Source organism: Thunnus thynnus, chromosome 9 (genome assembly GCF_963924715.1).
Source record: "Thunnus thynnus chromosome 9, fThuThy2.1, whole genome shotgun sequence".
Classification (NCBI taxonomy): Eukaryota; Metazoa; Chordata; class Actinopteri; order Scombriformes; family Scombridae; genus Thunnus; species Thunnus thynnus.
The window spans coordinates 7,700,905-7,723,437 of NC_089525.1; the positions used below are offsets into that span (position 1 = coordinate 7,700,905).

At 40.0% G+C, this 22,533-nt stretch overlaps 1 protein-coding gene across 2 annotated transcripts in view; it reads left to right on the plus strand.

The window, feature by feature from the left end:
* The window catches only part of il1rapl2 (interleukin 1 receptor accessory protein-like 2), a 168,867-nt gene that overhangs the window by 87,407 nt on the left and 58,927 nt on the right, over window positions 1-22,533 (plus strand). For both annotated transcript variants that reach the window (XM_067598599.1, XM_067598600.1), the window contains exon 5: window positions 15,035-15,109. In XM_067598599.1, coding sequence (XP_067454700.1) covers window positions 15,035-15,109 — 75 coding nt within the window. The remainder of the gene's footprint in view (window positions 1-15,034; window positions 15,110-22,533) is intronic.

Sequence of the window (22,533 nt, forward strand, 5' to 3'; positions counted from 1 at the left end):
TGACTGGACTACAGATTATAAAACAAATTATTGCCCTCTGTTGTCATGTTGTCACTGATGTCAGCTATTCAAAATGAAACACCGCAGCCAATGATCTCCCTAAATACATCACTTTAATATTCTCATTATGTAAAAGACAAACTGTCAACTAAACAAACTCAAAAACATTACTGACATAAATGCCTGTCATTCATAAAGTGAGACAGCTGACCACGACTGACTCACAACTCAAACAGAAACAATCACAGCATAAAGATTAATATGCATGCATGACACACTCACTCATGCACACACACACACACTCACACACGCTCAAAGATAAAGGCAGGCATGCAGACAAATGCACACTGACGTATATACACATGTTCACACACCCACACCAGCACATTTGCATATCAGTGGGTACATTCGGTCGGATTGTATTCATTTTCTAACTCTGAGCACATGTACAGGCCCACTCAGCATACACACACACACAAACAAATACACACACTCCTCTGAAAGTGTTAGTTTTTAATGACACGTTGACTCTGCATAGAGGGCATGAATGATTCACACACACACACACACTCACACTTGCACAAAAGATGTATGCGCAGGCACACAGATCTACAAAAACACACACTCATGCATACAGGCAGACTCTGTGAAAACGTTGTAGCAGTGGTGACAGAGCGCTAACTAGCTACAATTAGCGGGATATTATTTGTAGGATCTTAAATAGGCACAAAACTGCCAAATATTTTGACACCGTTACTCTGCTCTGTTGCTTTTAAGATTCCTCTTTTTTTTAAACCATAAAAGCAAGAATGGATGAGTTGAATGGAGGGAAAAATGGAGCCAGAGAGAAAAGGAGATGAAGTGATGGAGAGTGTTGGGACTACATGTGGACCACAGTTTACCACATGTTTCAAGACTCCAAGAAACCTGAGCCCTGGGGGGTTCGCACCCAAAGTGTGAAGCTCCACCCATGGATCCAGGTTATCAAAACTAGAGATTCCCCTCTTATCTCTCTCTTTTCTCCACGAGCTGCAGCAGGAGCAGCTCCTTGCTCTTTCACACCTCCAGAGCTGCTGGAGCAGCTCTCTGCTCTCTGGTGTGGCCTGCTCACAGCAGACACACACAGTCTTCTTTACGGCAGAAGACGCGAGAGCCTGCCTAAGACTCAGAAACTAAGTTTCCTTGTGCTAGCAGCTAATACACAAGTCTGCTGGCCAGTTTAACAAGTACAGGAGCCGCGAAATTGAGTTAGCTTGCTGCTAACTCTACACCAAGGAGTGACCTGGGCCCTCTGCACGACTGGAGTGCTGTCTGCCCAGCAACGCCTGCATCTTCAGCTTCAGAGCCAAAGCCTTCTCAGCCTGACTCACCCACGGATTCACCGGCTACAAAGCAGGACACCACAAAGCATCTCTTCCTTCATGGACTGGTAACAACTGGGCATAGCCTAGCAACACAGTGAAGCATAGTACGGCTAAGCAAGAATGTTTAACTCAAACAATGTACTGTACGTGTATTGATTTGGTTAAGGTTATACATTGAACTGTTGTTGTGATGTCCTTGTTGCCTATAGTCAAGTTACTGCATAGCCACACTGCTAGGTTAATGTTAGCATGCTTAACACATGTTACATCCAGTAACTAGGCCTTGCATGCAACTAACCTCGTTTTAACCTGGCACCTTTAGCATACACCAATTGGCCTTGAATAGAGAACCACACAGTTAAGAGGTTAAAACCTAGTTTGACAAACTTTGGTTCAGGCAGCACATGTGGTTCAAGACACCACATGGTCTGGCCTTTTATCTCTGTAGTTCCCTTTATCAGCCAAAGTGTCGGCATGCCATGTGCTCAGTCACCAGGTGACTACAGCCATCTTGCTATTGTCTTCCCTACACACACACACACACACACACACACACACACACACACACTCACACATTCACACTTGTATATAGGTACACTTAGCTAGATTAGTATTGTGTGTTGCTTTTACCCTTTTGTTAAATAAATGCTTTTGGATATACCTGTTGTCTGTTTTAATGTTGCACAAGAATGAGTTTTGCCAACCTCTGCTCTGTAAAGAACTCCAAATCCTTCAACCTTTACTAGCTATTGATATGGTAATTTTGTTTATAGTTATTAAATTAATTATTAATCAAAGTCCCAAATTCATAGATTAGTACACTTTGAGACTGAATTGGCTATCTTTTTCCCTGAGTCCAGGGTGGTGCCCCGTTATTATTAATTCTTATTAATAATTTTATTAATTTTAATAATTAACAATTATCTTTGATAATCATTAATTATTGCTGATAGCCAAACTTGTAGCCACAGCCCAACAAAATGGTGCCCCGTGTGAGGCAGAGTATTGTTGGCAATTATTCATAATTGTGCAATATTAATTTCAGCATAATTTTGGCCAGTGCCAAAATTCTGGAATCTAAAACCTTTAGACTATCCAAAAGTCTTTATATTTAACATGACCAGTCTGCCACAGGAGAAGATATCTAGCTGTACTTACAAACAAGTGAAGTGTTGGGAGAATTGATGTTTTTCAAATCAATTTTAGGTAAAGCAATTGGTAACCCAAATCTTGAGTTGTTGATAACTACCACCTTAAGCCCTCATAGTGTTAAACTAAGAGATTGCTGTTGCTGCTAGCCACTCAGGTTAAACCTACTCTGTAGGAAGTGTAAGAATTTTGGTTCAGCATTCGAATAGTACACATTCAATGCCATCCAGTCAAGCTGTCAGAATTAGTTGTTAATTCAAGTGCTCCCCTTGTTAATTAAACCACAGTGTGCCACCGGCCCTGTGACACATAGAGAGCTTGTACCTGGCTGTTACTGCCATGCATTCCAGCCTGAGTAAGAAATAGAGCCCGTGAGATAGAGCCACAGTGTGCTTCCAGCCCTGTGAAACTTAGAAGTTATCCACTAGCTGTTACTGCCATGCATTCCAGCCTGAGTCAACTTTAAGAAACAATCCTCTAGCTGTTACTGCGCTGCATCTCAGTTAGTGCATGTTGAAATCTGTTGTGCCCACTAGAGCCACTAGACGGTGTCGTAGCTACCCCTCATCCACAGGAAGCTACTCCCCATAGTGTAAGCCACAAAATTGTTTGGTTAGGCTAGTGTACTGCCCAAACTACACTACAAAGTGTCTGCCACGCAACACCATAGCCAACCACATTGTTTTGTTGTACTAGTCAACTGTTAATCTAATCCTCCGTTCCGGATACAACAATGGAGAACCCCTGTGTAGAACAGTTTATTTCTTCCCTAGCACAGAGCCTAGAACCTGGCTACCCAGAATTCATCAGCAGGTTGAATTTCAGTGAGTGCAGGAAAGAGATAGACTCACTACTCAAGGACAGGAATGATGCACAGACCTCATCCAAAGATCCATTGTTATGCTTGCTTCTGAACTTCCACAGGCAAACCAGCCTTGCCTGTCAGAGCAGAGCAGCCCTAGAAAAGGAGGTAGATTTCCTTAGAGTGCAAAATGCTTGCCTCCTCCATGAGGTTCAGACGGCCAATAAGAAAGCCATGCGCTATTTAGAAGACCTGTACTCAGCAGAGTTAAATCTCTGCTCACACAAGGAGGAATTGTTAAGGCTTAGGTCAGAATGTCCTGCCCCACTACAGTCATTCAGCCAATGTGATTCCGGTTATTCCGATTCACACTCCTCCCATAATGAAAGGTTAACTCCCTCTCCACTCAGAAGATTGGAACAATTCCCAACTGACCCTAAGTTCTTGGGAATGAAGTCAGCTTCTCAACCTCCACTGAGAGACAGAACTAACAGCTACCTGAGTTCCCATCTCTCTGAAACAGACACTGAAGAGACATGTAGTTTATCCTCTAGAAGATATTCTGCCCAGTGTTTTTCTCAGCCACCGATACATGACACATTCATCCGTGCTCATCCTTCCGAAGGGGGGACTAGATCATCCCAGAACTGTTCAGCCTCTCCTCAGCACTATCAGGAAAGTGATAACAGTTGTTCAGCCCCTGCCCTTCAACAAGAGAGAACTGTAGTACGTGATGCACATGTCCATGATAGTGCTAGTTTAGTCTTGTCTTCACCAGAAATGACTTCACAGTGTCCCCGCCTTAAAGTGCTTGAGCTCATAGCTAAGGACATTGATCATTTTGACCCAGACAGCTGTAATCACCACATTGAAGATTACTTTAGAGAACTAGAATACAATCTAGTTGACCTGCCCCATGCAACCCAAAGTGAGAAAGTTAAACTTGTGTGGAAAACCAGCTCTAAAGCTGTACACAAGTTTATACAATCACAACCTTCCAGAGTCAGAAATGACTACCAAGAGCTCCGTCAAGCACTAGTAGAAGAATTCTCTTTTACTGCTGACGAGACCACATCAATGGTTGCAGCCCTCCAAGTTAAACATTCCCGTCGTGAGCATCCCAGGGATTATTACCAACGTTTGAGGCATGCATACTTCCAGGGCAAGAATGCACCAGGCTTAGAAGAAAACCCCACATTCAAGTCCTTATTCTTGCAGAACCTTCATCCATGCGTACGCACTCACGTTGTACTTATGACGCACCAAGGTAACCCTTCACTGTGTGAGATAAGAAAGATGACACAGGTGGCTTGGGAAACTGCTGTCACTTCCAAAGCAGGAGGGAAAACAATTGAGCCTGCCAGCTCAAACACTGAAGCGTCATACAGGTCTGCTGCCTCAAAAGATCACCCTCAGAACAGTCCAAAGGGGGGTGACAAAAGGCAGCATAGGGACACTGAGCGTAAGCGCCATGCCCACCAACTGCGTCGAGATAGGCATTCACACAGTAGAAGCTTTAGAAGGCCATACGCAGAGATTCTGGCCCAGAAGTGTGACCAGACAATGGACAGATCAGATGATGACCACAGCATCTCTGACCACAGTTCAGTACATGGTCACCATCTATCAGACAGTGACAGTGCCTCTGAATGTCTCTCTCCCTCTGGCTACACGGAGCGTTACAGCCCTGAGCCACAAGTTAGAAACTTAAGGCACAAGAGCTCTAGAGCTCGCTTCTCACAATTCTAGACAGCAACACAGTCCACCCCTGTACTGACAGTAAGACAGATACCAGTGCCTTACCTTTCCTGCAGTTACATAGGTAAACTTGGGTTCGTTAGCAACAGTAGCAACCTCAGTTATTCTAAACTCAGTAATAGCCAGACAGCCTGCTATTAGTTGAGGAAAGCGTAAATTCTGATTCAGCTCAGACACCACTGTCCTACTTTGCAAGTACAATTGGATCAACTCCTTGGTAGTATTTTGTCAATAGGATCACTTTGCAAAACACTAGCTTAGGACACTTGATTAGGTAGTTTCAGAAGTAGTCATACACATGTCCTCACCCACCACATGTTTAGGACATAGTGCCAAACAAACAATGATACAGCCATTAGGACTTTGGGATTTTTGGAAATATAATGACATCCTTCTGCAGCTACACTTGCCTGAAGGACAAAATTGTAAAGTCTGCCAAGATCAGACTGAGTACTACATTGAGTAGTCAGTATTGTCATCAGATCCAATGAGTGAAACAACAAACACTCTTGGACACCCCAGAATTGGCTTTATCATTTTAGGTGCCACTCTCTCTGCATCTCACCTTAACAAAGTTACACCACTAACATTCCTGTTCTCACTAACCCAAAGAGTAATGAGAAACCCAGGTTATGTTATTTAGGACTATGCCTTTGTTGTTGTCTATCATGCTTTTGTTTTGTAATTCTGACTGTTCTTGCTTAGCCAAGATAGATAGTGTTAACCACTGCCCAGATGTTACAAACTTGAATGAACTGACAAATGAACTCTTGAACTCAACTGTGGACCATACAGTACATGTATGTTTGTGCTCCCAGGATCACACATCAGGTGCAATCCTAGGACCAAAGGGGGGATGTTGGGACTACATGTGGACCACAGTTTACCACATGTTTCAAGACTCCAAGAAACCTGAGCCCTGGGGGGTTCGCACCCAAAGTGTGAAGCTCCACCCATGGATCCAGGTTATCAAAACTAGAGATTCCCCTCTTATCTCTCTCTTTTCTCCACGAGCTGCAGCAGGAGCAGCTCCTTGCTCTTTCACACCTCCAGAGCTGCTGGAGCAGCTCTCTGCTCTCTGGTGTGGCCTGCTCACAGCAGACACACACAGTCTTCTTTACGGCAGAAGACGCGAGAGCCTGCCTAAGACTCAGAAACTAAGTTTCCTTGTGCCAGCAGCTAATACACAAGTCTGCTGGCCAGTTTAACAAGTACAGGAGCCGCGAAATTGAGTTAGCTTGCTGCTAACTCTACACCAAGGAGTGACCTGGGCCCTCTGCACGACTGGAGTGCTGTCTGCCCAGCAACGCCTGCATCTTCAGCTTCAGAGCCAAAGCCTTCTCAGCCTGACTCACCCACGGATTCACCGGCTACAAAGCAGGACACCACAAAGCATCTCTTCCTTCATGGACTGGTAACAACTGGGCATAGCCTAGCAACACAGTGAAGCATAGTACGGCTAAGCAAGAATGTTTAACTCAAACAATGTACTGTACGTGTATTGATTTGGTTAAGGTTATACATTGAACTGTTGTTGTGATGTCCTTGTTGCCTATAGTCAAGTTACTGCATAGCCACACTGCTAGGTTAATGTTAGCATGCTTAACACATGTTACATCCAGTAACTAGGCCTTGCATGCAACTAACCTCGTTTTAACCTGGCACCTTTAGCATACACCAATTGGCCTTGAATAGAGAACCACACAGTTAAGAGGTTAAAACCTAGTTTGACAAACTTTGGTTCAGGCAGCACATGTGGTTCAAGACACCACATGGTCTGGCCTTTTATCTCTGTAGTTCCCTTTATCAGCCAAAGTGTCGGCATGCCATGTGCTCAGTCACCAGGTGACTACAGCCATCTTGCTATTGTCTTCCCTACACACACACACACACACACACACACACACACACTCACACATTCACACTTGTATATAGGTACACTTAGCTAGATTAGTATTGTGTGTTGCTTTTACCCTTTTGTTAAATAAATGCTTTTGGATATACCTGTTGTCTGTTTTAATGTTGCACAAGAATGAGTTTTGCCAACCTCTGCTCTGTAAAGAACTCCAAATCCTTCAACCTTTACTAGCTATTGATATGGTAATTTTGTTTATAGTTATTAAATTAATTATTAATCAAAGTCCCAAATTCATAGATTAGTACACTTTGAGACTGAATTGGCTATCTTTTTCCCTGAGTCCAGGGTGGTGCCCCGTTATTATTAATTCTTATTAATAATTTTATTAATTTTAATAATTAACAATTATCTTTGATAATCATTAATTATTGCTGATAGCCAAACTTGTAGCCACGGCCCAACAAGAGCTAGTTGATGTCAAGGTGGTTGATACAAGATAAAAAAGGAAAGTAAGCAGCTGATTTGTTGGCTGGTTGATAGAATCACTCGTTCATTTATCTCTGTTTCATGTCAAAGATTCACTTTTGGGCCACTTTTGCTAACAAGATATTTATATTTTATTTTTCCCGTAGCCCTTACGTACTGTTCAGGTCAGATGTGACACATGTTTACATCTGAAAGCAGTAAAAACACCCTAAACGTCTTTCTTTTAGTCTGACATTTGATGACTTTTCCTAAAGTGACCCAGAATATGCAAAATGGAAATATTTCATCTTTTTACATTGTTGTGCAACTGATTGACATTTTTGTACATAGAAGCTGTTCCAGGTTAAATTTGACCCATATTTATTAAAAAAAAAAAAAATCAAAACTCACCATTCAAAGATATTGTTGCATTCTTCACATTCAAAAAAGGTCATTAAGATCATGTTCTCCTGCTTTATAATATAATGTGATTGTGAATGTTTTTTTTTCTACACAAACACAAATAGCGTAAAACCTAAAGATTACACTCTCTGCTCTCTGAAAGCTTCATTAAGGATGAATCACCCGTTTATTAATGACTGATAATGCATTCATGAGTTAAAATTACATTTATGGTTCCAACGTTTGGTATAGAAGCTAATAATGGGGAGATACTGTCAGAATATGAACGGTATGTAAGGAATAATAATGGCTTCCACAATCAGAGTGACCGATTTGCACCCAAAAGAAAAAAGTCAAATTAGAGTGGAATCTGACAGGAATAAATGAGTCTTACTGTGAATACAGCATGACATACAAGTCTGAATGTATCAGGACTAAACATAAATGTCTCCCGCTTCTCTGCATCGCCAGACATTTCATAATTCTCCAAAAGGTCAAATAAATTTCATACACAGAATATAGTGTCTGATTATGCTCAGTGAACAGCACAAAATCTACACATTTCTCCCTGTTGTTTTAGGGAACAGAACAGCCGATCCTATTCTGACTTTTCAGAAAAGGATAAATATGATGCACTATTATAAAATAATACTTGATAATATTAAGTTACTCTTACCCGAAATGTCTATCATAATAATCCTCATGTGCCCCTCCTCCTCTGGTTATGACATTTAAATTCTGCTTAAGCATTAATGCATCAGTAATATCAAAACTCAATAAAAAACATAATAATTTCAGTTTAACTGTGTTCAAAAACGAACTTTGACGTTGGATTTTAATGTCCAGCCGTCCGCTGACTCCTTGTACCTTTGGCCTCACGCCCTGTTCACAGACATCTGATGTTGTCTGCTCCAACCCTTCACATCCAATGCAAAAGACCGTCCTTAAACTGATACAAGGGTTAAAATAAACACCCCCACCTCCACCCTCCATCATTTCTCATTTTCCTGACAAATTACCTCCTGCAGTCATGCAGAAATTGACTGTCCTCTCTGAGAAGATGAGATGGAAGTAGCATGAATGCCACGAGAGAACTCTTGGAGGAGGTCCAGGTGCGTAGTTGAGAGTCCCACAACAACAGACTTCCTGTCCCCTATCAACAGTCAACCTCAGTTTTGTTAAAGATACCCTGTTGGCTACCAGTAGCAATATGAGCAGTTTTGATAAATGGGTTCTCCAGCCTATTAATCAGTTATGAAATTATGAATAAAGAGCCACAGTCCTTACATATTTCTCACTTGAGCGCACAGCTATCTGTGACAGCCTTTATGAGTCTATAGTTTTACAAAATGTGTCTCAAATGAAGCAAACTCTCTCCCAGTAACAAAAGAAAAGACTGATGTGTCAAAGGTCAGATGAGATGTTGGGTGAACAAGATTTTTTTTTTTTTTGCTTGACTGAACATCAAGCAGCAAAAGTTCAAAATGAAGTGATCCTGAAAATGCTGAAGTCAGAAAACATTATAAGCCACCTAGCAGTTATAATTAACATCACCCTGAGAAAATGGTGAGATAATTGTGAATATTGTTTCAAATGTTAACTAATCTCATCTTGTGATCTGTTGTAAAAGGAAAGTTCCCCATGTTGTGAATCTTGCTGTCTTGAGATTTCAAAAAGAAAATAGAAAAAAGGTCACATTTGGTTCGACACATCTGTGTATTCATTCCATCTGTAGAGATAAAGACTGCAATAAGACTGCGTTACTTTAATCTACCTGGAGCACCTGGTGAGCTGAGATGATCAGATCAAAACAATTCAGATAGCCTTAAAGTCATAAATCACAGAAAAGTTACTCAAATGACTTTGAAACATTTGAAACTTTCTGGCACTCACATATTGTGTATTGTCATCATGATTCTTTTACTTAGGAGGTCTGTCACTAGTATCAAGACCACCACTAAGAATCTTGGTATCATCTAAGCTCTTTCAGTCTTGTTTCTTTCAGTTGAGAAATATTGCATGAATCAAACCTTTACTATCAGCCAGAAACATGGAACTTCTAGTGTGCTCCTTTATCTTTTCTCGCTTACTATAACTCTGTCTTCACTTGCATCACTCAGTCCTCTCTAACTCATCTTCAATTGGCGTAAAATGCAGCAGCTAGGCTGTTAACAAAAACTAGCCGTCAGTCCCACATCACCCCAATTCTTGCCTCCCTTTATTGGCTTCCAATAAAACAGAGAATTGGCTTCAAAATTTTACTAATTACATACGAGGCCTTGCATGGCCTGGCCCCTGCATATACAGCAGAGTTGTTGAGCCCCTATTCTAGCTGTAAGCCGCTCTGATCATCTGATCAAGGCCTTTTATTTGTTCCCTGTTCCTGTTTTAAATCTAGAGGTGACTTTTGCGATTGTAGTTTCTTAACTTTGGAACAGCCTCCCCCACTACATCAGATCTGCTGAATCTGTTGTAAGCAGCTGCTGAAAACTCCTTTCTATAGGTTAGACTTTTTATAAACACACTCTGTTTGACTTTAGTTTTGTTTATTTAGGTCGTGTGCTTTAATTCTCGTCAGTGTATCATGCATATGTATGTGTGTATGAATGTATACTTGTATTTGTATGTGTGTATTTTATCTTATTTGTGAAGCACTTTTGTTCATATCTGATGACACACACACACACACGCACACACACACACACACACACACTTTAAGTTCAAGAAATGCCAGATTTATGCTCCCTGTAATGATTGCAGCTGGAGATAAGTCTATCTAGTGATTATTTCTCTACCTAAAATTATCTCTCTGACCTAATATACTGCACTACCTAACTGGAAAAGGTCAAATTTTATTTGAAACCCAAAGTGCATATGAAGCAGAGCTGCACTGAGGCAGCTGCAGCCTCAGTCTTTGTAATCTGGGTAATCCATTTGTCTGGTCAATGTACACAATTAGGGTGTAGATCACGTACTGTAAGGTCTGAGTACTTAGTCCTTTGCACTGACACATACAGGGCATTTGTTATGGGAAGTGGCAACACCTGACTATCAAAATGTAAATTTAAAATCTATGCATAAGTGATGTCTGCTGTTCTTTTCACATTTTGGTACTAACACAAATACAGGAACTTCTCCAGAAACCTAGTCAGGAACTTTAGCTACATTTCGACTGCTGTGTTGGTTTCTGTGTGTACGTGGTAGATGTTCTAATGGCTCCAGAACTCATTCTAGCAACAATCATCGTGTGTACCAATATCACGACTTGGTAGGAGTATTTCTTGTTATTTAACCACATTTAAACAAAGTTAGCTAACTTCCCAAGTAGTCTTAAAAATAACAAAATTAGATATTTGGCTAGCAGGAAAGGAACTTAAAGCTGCACCAATCCACATTTAAGGAATAGTTTGACATTTTAGAAAATACACTCTTGTTTTTCTGCTGAGAATTAGACCAACACCACTCTCATATCCGTCTATTAAATATGAAGCTTGAGCCAGGAGATGGTTAGCCTAGCTTAGCATAAAGGCTGGAAACAGCTAGCCTAGCTCTGTGCAACGCTCAGGAATCTCTCTGTCACTATGGAACATGTTATAGCTCTTTTGTTTAAACCCTACAAAAGCCAAAATGTAAAAACTTGCAGTTTCAGTGAAACCAAAAATGACAGCATGTTTTAACAGTGTAATCTGTTCGTGTAGTGGAAGCTTCCAGAACAGATGTTGTTCAAACTTAACATTTTACTCGGCAATATGCTGCAGTTTTACAGAAAGGAAAATAAACAACAGACTTTGCACCCAACATCTTGCACACACTTCTTTCATCACTGAAGTTAGTTACTTCAAAATAGAAGCATCTTTATCTGTAGCACAAAGGGAGGTATTTTTAGTATATGGTCCATCGTAATATTGAATAATTAGCATTGCTAGGTTTCCCATAAATTCTCACATTTTCTGCAAATACTGTAACTGTAAATACTGTTAATAGTAAGTTCTTAACATTTCTTTGATACTATTTAAACTAAACATGAATTGTCTTATCTAATTACTTTAATCAAACAATATAAACACAGTGAAACACGAAATAGGCAAAATGCAAAAGAAAAACAGAATAAGAACAGATTCTTTGTTCCTGACTTCAGCTCTGGTAAATCAAGGTTGAATTGTAAATCCAACAACAACCTAATGGCACTTTCCCCAACACACATGCAGACACAGACAAATGAAAAGTTCAAAGATCTCAAATGTATGCTTGTGTATGTATGTGTGTGTGTGTCTCTCTCTATGAAGCCGTGTGCTAAAAGTAAACAGCAACCCCATCATTATCATCTATTCACCGCATACCTTTTGATATTCAAATTTCTATTCCAGTTAATACACACCCCAAACACTCACACACGCAATCTTCTTTTCGAGACATAGTGGGCTTTTGTGAATTAATAGCAGTGCATCCAGCAAGACTTTTTGTAATTTTGTGGCCAATAGTGCTGTGTAACTGCAACAGACAGTTGGAACCAGGGTCCTGTAGGGTCCAAGTTTGCTTGAAGAATTTCTATTGAAAGGGAAAATGTCCTCGACCGACATATCCACAAAAAGATATCGCAGGCTTTTGGAGTAGGATGTCTTAGGTGTTGGTAAAGACACAAATGTATTTAGAGAGACACACTGCACCACTACTTAATCACCACTGACACAGCCCCTACTGTGCCTCCTTTCCACTTTGAGTCAAGTTCACAGTGAGTAATATCAGGCAGATGCTGGTGAATACACCTGAAAACACCAAAAACCATGCAGCATGTTTGGTCATTAAATGAAAGCTTAAAAGCACATTTTTGAACACAGTTACCTTGGTCTGATGGTGAGCTACTGTATATCTTTTATACATATGAAGAGTGAGACAGTTGTTTCAGTTTTCTGAAGCAACTAAAGGCCTGTACATGAGAACGATGAGGGAAAGAGAAAAGGAAAAGGAAACAGAGAAGATTAAAGAGTGGGAATAGAGGACAGAACAGGAGAGGAGTAGGTCTAGGTGAAGGGTTGTCTCATTAATCTTAAAAGGGGCACAGCAGAGTTTCCAGAATGCAAATTAAACTATCAGTCTTATCAGAGAAACAGAGGGAAGGATGGAGTGATGGAGGGATTGACAGGGTTATTGGGATAAAAAGGAAAAGCTGAGATGACGCAGTTAAAGGTGGAAAAGAAAAGAAATTAGGGGTTTTCTTGTCACAGAAGAAGTCACAGCATATTCTGATTTTAAGCAAAACTGAAAGTCAAAGTAATGAAACAGTTTTAGGTGTGGAAACACCTCCGGACACTGTACGCACTTACCTCTGATATGAACTCTGAGCAGTGTGTAAGTTGCTGTGCTTTGGAGTGTATGATCGATACAAGAAATGTCACCAAAAGCTATATGAGCAGAGAACATTAAAAGGATAATAGACCATCATTATCAGAACATAGAGACCTATTTTTTGATATTGAGATAGAGCTGCAGTGTCTCACCTTAGTATCTGTTTTCTAATGTTGCTTTTACACCTGCATTTGGTTCATTTGATCCAGTCCAAAGATTATACACTGTTGCCTTTTAGTTCTGGTCTGTTTCATGTTCAATCATTACAAATGAACCAAGAGGATTGAAGATGAAATCATAAGGACTAACAGTTAATTCAATCATTGGACAGTTATAAGGATGGTTATCGTGCATCATCATTGCTTCATGGACCCACTTCATGCTGCATTTTACAACTCCTTATGTATTTATCTTTTCTGGTATCACCAAGAGCTCATAAAAAAATAATTCATGGACATTAGTAGTCGAAACTGTAACATGACCTCATACTGTATGTAATGAATAATGACCACCAGGTATAAACTGGATGAAAAAGAGGAATCTTGTACTACAATATTATAGGGGAGTAGTTGGTTTTTAATGAGGAACTGCTACATACCATGGTTACCAACTGATCCAGCATACTATAAGATTATAAGACAGTTTGTGATCAGCAGACAGTCTTAGTTGCTGTAGAAACATCACATATCTGCTGTTATAAAATCCTGTGGTTGTTCCACTGAGCTTTCAGAATAAACAAATCATATCAGAGTCGACATGGAAGTGGACAGTGACCCTCCTTTGGGTCCAGTAGTTTAGTCCTCCACTGAGTTTGTTTGAAGCGAACCAAACAGGTGTAACTTCTCTGTTTTAGTCAGAGAATAAATAACACAGGCATGGCAGCCTTTAAAAAATAATGGAGACTACTGAAAGACATCACAGAATTATTAGACGCTTGGAGGTAACGAGGTGGAAAGGTGTTGGACAGAGAGCATCGGCGTTCAGTGTACAGTGAGGTGAAATTGAAAGGTGCTTCAGGTGGAAGCAGAGCGTGTCCGCGGGTCATCAGAGTACAAAGGCGGTCAGACGGACAACTTGTTTGTCTGCAAAGAGACAGAAAGAAATCACTGCTGAACACTGAACCGCCTCTACGGCTGAGGCAGCATCTCACAGGCGTGACAGTCAATGAGGTCCAGTCTCTTCATATTTGTGATGTTACGGGGTAATTGGTAGAGCAAACGCTCTCTCCATGGGTTTTTCCTCACAAAATAATTTACTGTTTATAGCTCTACAACCACATTGCAACTGCAGTTTTCAGGTATCTCTGAAATAATGAACACCTTTTTTCCACAGTCTGAACATTATGCCAGTAGCTTATTCCTGGCTCAGAAAATTGACAAGCTAATCATCCTAATCTCAGACCTACATTATTATATGTTGTCTGATCTATACGTACTTTATTTGTCACTTTCCAGCTCTGGCCCTTCTTGTGTTTCCCTCTCGCTCTTTCTGTCCTCGCACTAACTCTTCAGGGGCTTTTATCCAATTGACAGAAGTGCTGGTGCATTAAAGTAGAGCTGTTCACTTCATTTGTTTTGTTTTGACTGACATTTAGAGGTGGTGCTTGCTATGATGCTCTAACTTTTCCGAAATTCTTCTGAAAATTATTTTTGATTTAATCTGTTCAATAACTAATAAAAATAATTTGCCAGTTCGGCATTTTTAATAGTTTGATGAATATAATGAATGTGTGAATTGAGAAAGAAAGTGCTTTTTTCTCTTTTATCTTTGTGATTCTCTGATTTAGAATTTGTTATGTGGCAATGATGAACTCATAATATGATGATATATGTCCTCAAGCAAAACGCTCACACTCCTGATAGTCACTCTGTATCTCTTTCTCCCTCTCAGCTCTCCAGACCACTCAGCCTCCCAAGGTCCTTTTTCCCCCGGAGAGGCAAGACACAGTGATAGAAATCATGCCTGGTAAGGACCAACAGCACTTCTCTGTTTTTTTATTCTTCAGTTCGAGTGGTAATCCTTCAGGTCCTCATTTTTAAAATGTCTCCATCTTTGGTGCAAAGTGCTTATTTCTGTGGTACTTCTTCATGGCATGGCATGTCTGTGGCCTATTGGTACACTTCAATGGTATTTTTTTTTTGCCAAGTCATAAAAGAGGTGGTCAGCTCAAGTGCCACTCCAGTGTGACCTTCAGGCATAAATGAACCTAAAGCTGGAATTTTACTTGATGGCAGTGGCTAATGGGAGTCCTTGCAATGTAGGTTTCAACTTTCTTTGTCTCTTCAGCATTGGTGCAATCATTCTTCAGGCTAACTACCCAGGTCCTCCTCTGTTTATGGCGAACTGACTGATGTCAAATGCATTATTGGCTCTGGAGAAGAAGTTTTCAGAATTGACAGATTGGCACCAAGTAGAAACCAAGTTTTTAGAACAGAAAATGTCAAACCCTATGTGAACTAGCTGTGGACTTAATTATTGTTGTAAACTACACATAATTGGACAGTTTATGTGAAACTGTAATAGATTATAATTTGAATACAAAGTGCATGGATATACAGTATCAAGAGGACTGGATACAGATGGTGCCCCATTATTTCCAGTGAAAGTTGCTCACCTGGCACATTTCCCGAAAAAGTTCTTTGATCTTTATTTTTGGGCCCACAGACAGCGAGCATTAGCAATCCTACTACCAGAAAAGAACATTGATATTAGTTTATTAAATGTCTGCAAAACCCCCAAATTACATTCAATATTTTTTAGCGTCCAGTGCCAACAAATCTTTCTTTCTGCAAAATCTCCACATGGCAACTACTGTATAGTTAAGGTTAGGCATAGATTGTGGTTATGGCTGATATGAAAGTCAACATTAATTGCAGGTCTGTGATAGGACAGGAACTCCAGTCTCCCGCATGATTGAGTCAGACTCACTACACCCCCATCCACCGTCCTGACCTCCACAACCTTACTTTCCGCTTTGCTACATTACACACACACTACTTCCTGCATTGGCACTGAATATTGGCATTGGATGTAAATCAAGATGTGCTGAATCATTTAATATGAATGTGATTCTAAAGGGATACAGGGCTGGCATTAGAGTCTTTTGACTGAGCCTGCTGATGTTAAAAACAGTTTTCAAGCCAGTAAGCGCCATATGACCAATACTCTAAAATCACCTCACAACACAGCATTGTCCTTGCAGTTATGATAAAGAGATACTTTACTGAACCCTGCAGGGAAATCGCCTCCCTCAGTAGGGACATCAGAGGTCAAGTTCAGCTACTGAACAGCAGCCCTGGAGCTGCAGGGTATTCAGTTTCATACAATTGAAAGATGGTGTCTCTGCACTCTACCCATTCCTGCCCTGCTGCGTTTTTGTTCCTTTATCTCCTCTACTCAGCAATTAGCGGTGACTTATGAGCAGATATTTACTCAATCCAATTTACTTTGTGCTAAAACGTTTACAGAGCCCGCACAGGACTCGCTACGGCGCTGCTTATCTACTGATGAGAACTGGCAGACAGTCAAAACCGTGACATTTTCAAATTTAATCTTTTCACTTCAATTCGTCTTCACTTGGTGATTTTCAGATCGAGAGTAAAGGATGTTTGCAGGGTGCGATCTGCCTGGGGGGATGGTGGGGATTTCCCCCCTCTGGTCTATATATCCCTGCCTCTGCTGAGATATCCCCCTCATGGTGATTCATGCTGCTTCACCCACAGACCATATAAAAAATCTCAAATAAAAATAGGCTATTTTTTAAAAAATCTAAGCAAAGCGCTGCAACATAAGAAAAGTCATTGGTTCAAACAGTATTAAAATCAGAAATGGACTTTCACTGTCAGCGCTCGCATGACAGTAGAGATGACACAGCGTCTAGGCTACATGATGACTCAGTAAATGGACCAGGGATTGCTTCTTTTCCTGCTGGGAGATTTGCAGAGATGTGGGTAAAAGAGGGGCGACACGCTGCAGATGACCCTCCACAGGAAAGCAGAAAAAGAAGACAGAGTCCATCATCAAAGCAGACTGTTTTCCTAGTCTGACAAGTAGGCACGCACTGCAGCCTGTTTATTTTTATGATGACAGCATGTTGTGCTATTGCATGTTGTGATTATTTTATATTCGGTATTGAAGTTTGCTGCGCATAGAGCTGAATTAAACAGTGACTTGCAAGAATGACATTGAGTGTATTGGCACGTTTGGCCGAGTGATGCTATCCACAGTACTGATTTTTTTCACAAATTGCACCCTGGATGTTTGGATTGGCAACTTAACCTTAAAAAAATGTCATTTTCACACCGTTAGCAGTAGTCTGACGACAAGAGGAAATCAGGTTTCTGTAAGAAATGTGAACAAAAAACAACAAGACCTGTCTTATAAATCATAGAAAGAAAGAAACAGACAGAAAGGTTCTCATTAAATCTCTTTAGGATTTGCTTGTGTAACTGTGTGTGTTGTGTTCTGCTGTGGACCCGGTTGGCTGGCTTCCTTGCCAGCTGTGTGTGTTTGTGTGTGTGTGTGTGTGTTTGTGTGTTTCAGTGCGTGCGTGCATGGATGTGTGTGTCCTGCTGTTCAGCGGTCTCTCTGACAATGTTAGCACTGTAGGCAGAAATGTGTTTGGATGTGTGTACAAGTGCGTGTGTGTGTTGTGTTTCCATTAACTCCAGATTGATGTAGTAACAAATAGGCCCTAAGGCCTCTGTACACTGATTGCAGCAGGGACACCTTTTAATGGGCACTGCAATCTCACCTCCCAACACTCCCACCCCCACCACCACACACACACAAACCCACTTACAGCAATAAAGGCACAGCAAGACGCACACACACGCAAACACACACACACTCACTCACTCACTCACAGTGTGACCCTGCGGTACATTTTTAATTATCATCTTGTTTTAACCTGGGGGAGATTTACATCAGCAACCACAGTGATGTTGTTCATTTTCCTCCCCCCCCCCCACCACCCCTCTTCTCTTCCTCCTCTCTTCTTCTTCTCTCCCTTCACTCATTCATTTGTTCTCTTCTTCATCCCTTTATTCTTTCCTCTCAGCTGACTGTTGGTTTCTCTCCCTCACTTCCCCTTTTCTTTCCTTTTTTTAGGTTTTATCCTTATTTTTTTCTTTTCCTCTTTGCCACCACACATCCTTCCTCCCTCTCCTCCACTTTTCTCATTATTCCATAATGCTATGGGTTATAAACACAATTCATTACGCTCATTGTTATTATACTAATGTGGGCTACAGGCAACAGACAGATAAAAAAACCCTCATAATTAAAGATTGATTCATGATATAAGTATTCAAGACTTTCACAAACAATCATATAAATAAAGAAAAAAAGAATAATGATGCTTGATGAGTTATTTGCACATCTCCTGATAAATAAAACCCTGCGCTGTCAGAAGTTTGTAGGTGTAATACCATCAATACTATTAGCACCTTACAGAGTCTGAAAATAGCTCAGAATAAATGCATCATCTGAATGTCAAATGCGTTTAAGACTTGCTGTATTTTTAACTAAGAAATAGCACAGGTCCACTCTTGGATTAATAGGAGTATGATATTCATCCTGCCATTATGAAGGCAGTTTGGATTCATATCTCATGATAGATTTCCAGTCATTTTTGTTTCTTATTAATATTGATTAATGTGCTCAATCAAGGATCTATAAAGTAAAAATTAAAACATGATGAAATATGTGTGTTGATTAAAAGCAGGAGTAATAACCAGTAAAGTTATTTGATGAATCCACAGAAAAACATTCAAGTTTATTCAATACATTAGTCATAACTTAAACAATGATGTCTTTTTTTTTCCTCTGGTACAGTGAGCCACATGAAAAGAAATTGACAAACTGATTCATGTAAGTGAAAGTTAATGTGAATATGAAAATGCACAGTAACTGGACCATGATGAATTGTGATGACATGATAAATTAAACACAATTCGATTTAATGACTGGTAATGTATGTTCCTTTTATTCATCACAAGCTCAACAAATTGTTAATCATTTAAGTAATTTGTCATACCACTGCTCTCAGACCTAAATGTCAGTCGTATTTAAAGTCAGTGAGGCTGAGATAATTGCTAATTGAAACTGTTTCTCTCATCTGTCCCTCGATCTCTGTCCCCATCTGAAAACTCTTCCAAAGTTGGATCCCTCCACTCCTCCCTCTCTCTATCACTTCCACATGGTTCACTTACAGGTGAATGTGGTGATGTGGTTATTAACACATCCTGAACCACTATGTATAAAACTTCTAAGAAATAATCTTAAAAATAATCTAAGCTTTGACTTTGGGAGGTTAGTAAAAAAAAAGAAAAAAAAAGTATGACTTTGTGTGAAGAAGCTAAAAGTAACTTTTGGAAAGTTGAAGTGTGATTCTAATCACTGACTTATGGGACTCCTCACTGCTGTAAAATAAGCACTACAATCTCAATGTCCTCCCTCAAAAACTGAGTCAGCCAGTAGCAAGTCTCCAAAGCTTATATGTCACATCAATCATCACAGTTTCATACACACTTTGTCTTGATCATCCATTGTGTCCAACATTATAGATGCTTCAGTATACTAAAAGAAGAAAGCTTATGGAAGATATGTCCCCTACAGAAGATCTGCTATGATTGATATTATTTATAAAAGTTTTAAATGGGTTCAATATGTATTCAGTAACCATCACAAGTGATAACCATCCATGGAGGTCCTAGACAATGCTTGTATGTTACTCAAATAACTGAGTATTAAGGGGTTGAGTTGACCCCAGGAAGAGAACTTGCTACCTTGGTAGTGGCTAATTGGGATCCAAATAAATACATAAATAAATAAATAAGCCTTACAATGAAGCATTTCCTCAAATCACCTGTTTTTCACAGTTCACCCAATGTAATAATTATTTCACTTTTTTATAATTGATATAGATAGCAGTTCATGTTATTCAGGTAGTGTGGATATTAGGACATACCTTTTTTTTTTAATCTCATCACCGTGAGGTGGCTAGGCCGACCAGCGAAGACTCCAGAAAGTCACTGCCTCCTGCTGAGAAACACGCAAGCACATAAACCTGGGTTTTTGGTTTAGCTTTAGAGGTGCTAGTAGTCAGATTTTGTTACCTTTTGACAGAGTCAGGCTCACTGTTTTCCCTGTTTCCAGTCTTTGTCTTTGTTAGCTTAGCTAGCTAAGCTAAGCTAACCATCTGCACACTTTTTTCCAGCACACATCAATTTACTAAACTGCACAGTTTCTCTCTTCGTGTGTTTTAAGTTAATTTGCTGGTGACACACTTACTAGTCTTGGAGATTAAATAGCCTTGATGGAAATCACACATGCAGGTTTATGGGGCAACATACTGAACATATGAACATTAAACAGATGAAATAGCTTCATGCAAATACACACACAAACACATATATCTGAAATAGTAAACACATTTATACATACAGTGGACACACAGATGCTAACATTACCTCTAGACTAGGACTGAAGCTATTTGTCAACTAATCAGTTAGTCAACTAACAGAACATTTTTTAAAATTTGATTAATCTTTAAGTCATTTATGAAGAAAAAAATGCAAAACCTTTGTTGTTTTCAGCCTCTAAAATGTAAGATATGTTTTTGTATTTCTCTGTTTTATATTAAAGTGAGTTTAATATCTTAAGACATTACCTCGCACTGTTGAGGATATTTTACTGTTTTATGACATGTAACTAAATGATTAATCAGTTAATGGAAGACATAATAGGTTGATTAACTGATAATGACAATAGTCATTAGTTGCAGGCCTAGTTTAGACCAAACATGCACACAAACAGGAAAACATCCTCACACACACACACACAAACACAGTATAAGGTGCCAGTGTGAGGTTGGCTGAAAGGCAGGGGAAGATAAGGAGGCAGGCTTTCTGTCTTTTTTTTTTTCTTCCTCCCCTCTTGTCTCTTTTTTCTCCGTCTGTCTCTGTCTTCTTCTTCCCCCATCGCGTTTATCTCTGTCTGTCTGTCTTCCTCTGTCCCTGCGAGGTGTCTGCCTCTATCTCACTTTCCTTCCATCTGTCTGTCTTCCATCCTCCGCTCTCCATATCTCTAACTGTCCCTTTGTCTTTCTCTTTCAGCTCATTCAGTCCTTTCATTCATGTGCTTTAAAATGGTGATGCGTCATGTCATTATTCCCTTTCAAAGTGTCAGAGAGAGATAACGTGGGGTGGGAGGGGATGCGGGATGAAATAAACGCAAGAAAAGGTCTTTATATTTCAGATTTCCAACCATGTGAGAGAGTCTTTGTGTTTGCAGTTGTTAGTCATCCTCAGCCATGTAATTCAGAGCAGAATAATGCAGCACAAAGGCTCCACAAAGTGTCAGGTTATCTGCAACAATAACACACAATTTATTCATTTATTTTTGTGTGTCTAGTTAAAGGTGATAAAAAGCATGTCTCTATAATAAAACCTGAAAAATTGGTGCTCAGAAAATAAATGGAAAAGTGAGAAGGCCAAAGATGGATTAAGGGTGAAAGAGAGACAGTATACTAGGGAGGAAAAACAATCGAATAAAAAAACAACAACTCTGCAACACATAGAAGAATGTTTTTTATTCAGAACAGAGCCTTTATCAGGGTCATTTACAGGGGAGGAGGTATAAAAGAAAGGAGCAATGAAGGAAATAAAGGTTAAAAGAAGAGGTCAGAAGGAGGCAAAAAAGTAATAAGTGGAGTAAGTAATAAGAAAATGATAAAACAAAGAGGAAGAGAGTGGAAGGAGCGGCACAGTAGAAACAGGACTTGAGGAAAGACAGAGACAAAAGCAGGTTTTTACTTCCTTATTGGGGCTGAAATGACAACTGTTGCTAGCTAGCTAATTTAGCTAAATTTAGCTTTATGAGCTGATTGAAAACACTTCTACTGCTAAATGTTCTAATGTTTCCAGCTAACTTGGCTTACATGTGCCTAGCTTACTTTACTACTTACTATTTTATATATTTACTTACTATTTTCAGTCCTATGATTACATTTTTAACATTTCAAGAGAAAATGCTTTTAGGATGAGGACTAGTCAACAGATGACTCAAGCTAACGTAACGATATCTCTGGGGAAAGTTAACAGGGGGTCTTGAAGCGTAAACTTCCACAAATTCAAGCAGGACAGAGCTGCTAACGTTAGCCTAAATTCTGATACCATCCAGGACCAGGCTTCCATGTAGTGGGGATAGTGCTAGTCGCGGTGGATGTGCTACACATGAACAGGGCTTTTTTAACATAGCCTAGAACACCAAAAACTAATTAAATATAATTAATGATGTGCTCCTTGGCTTTGAAACTAACCCCATTAGTACTGCAGGTTGTAAACACTTTACTTGAAGTCCCCATTCAGAATTTATGAGCAGCATAC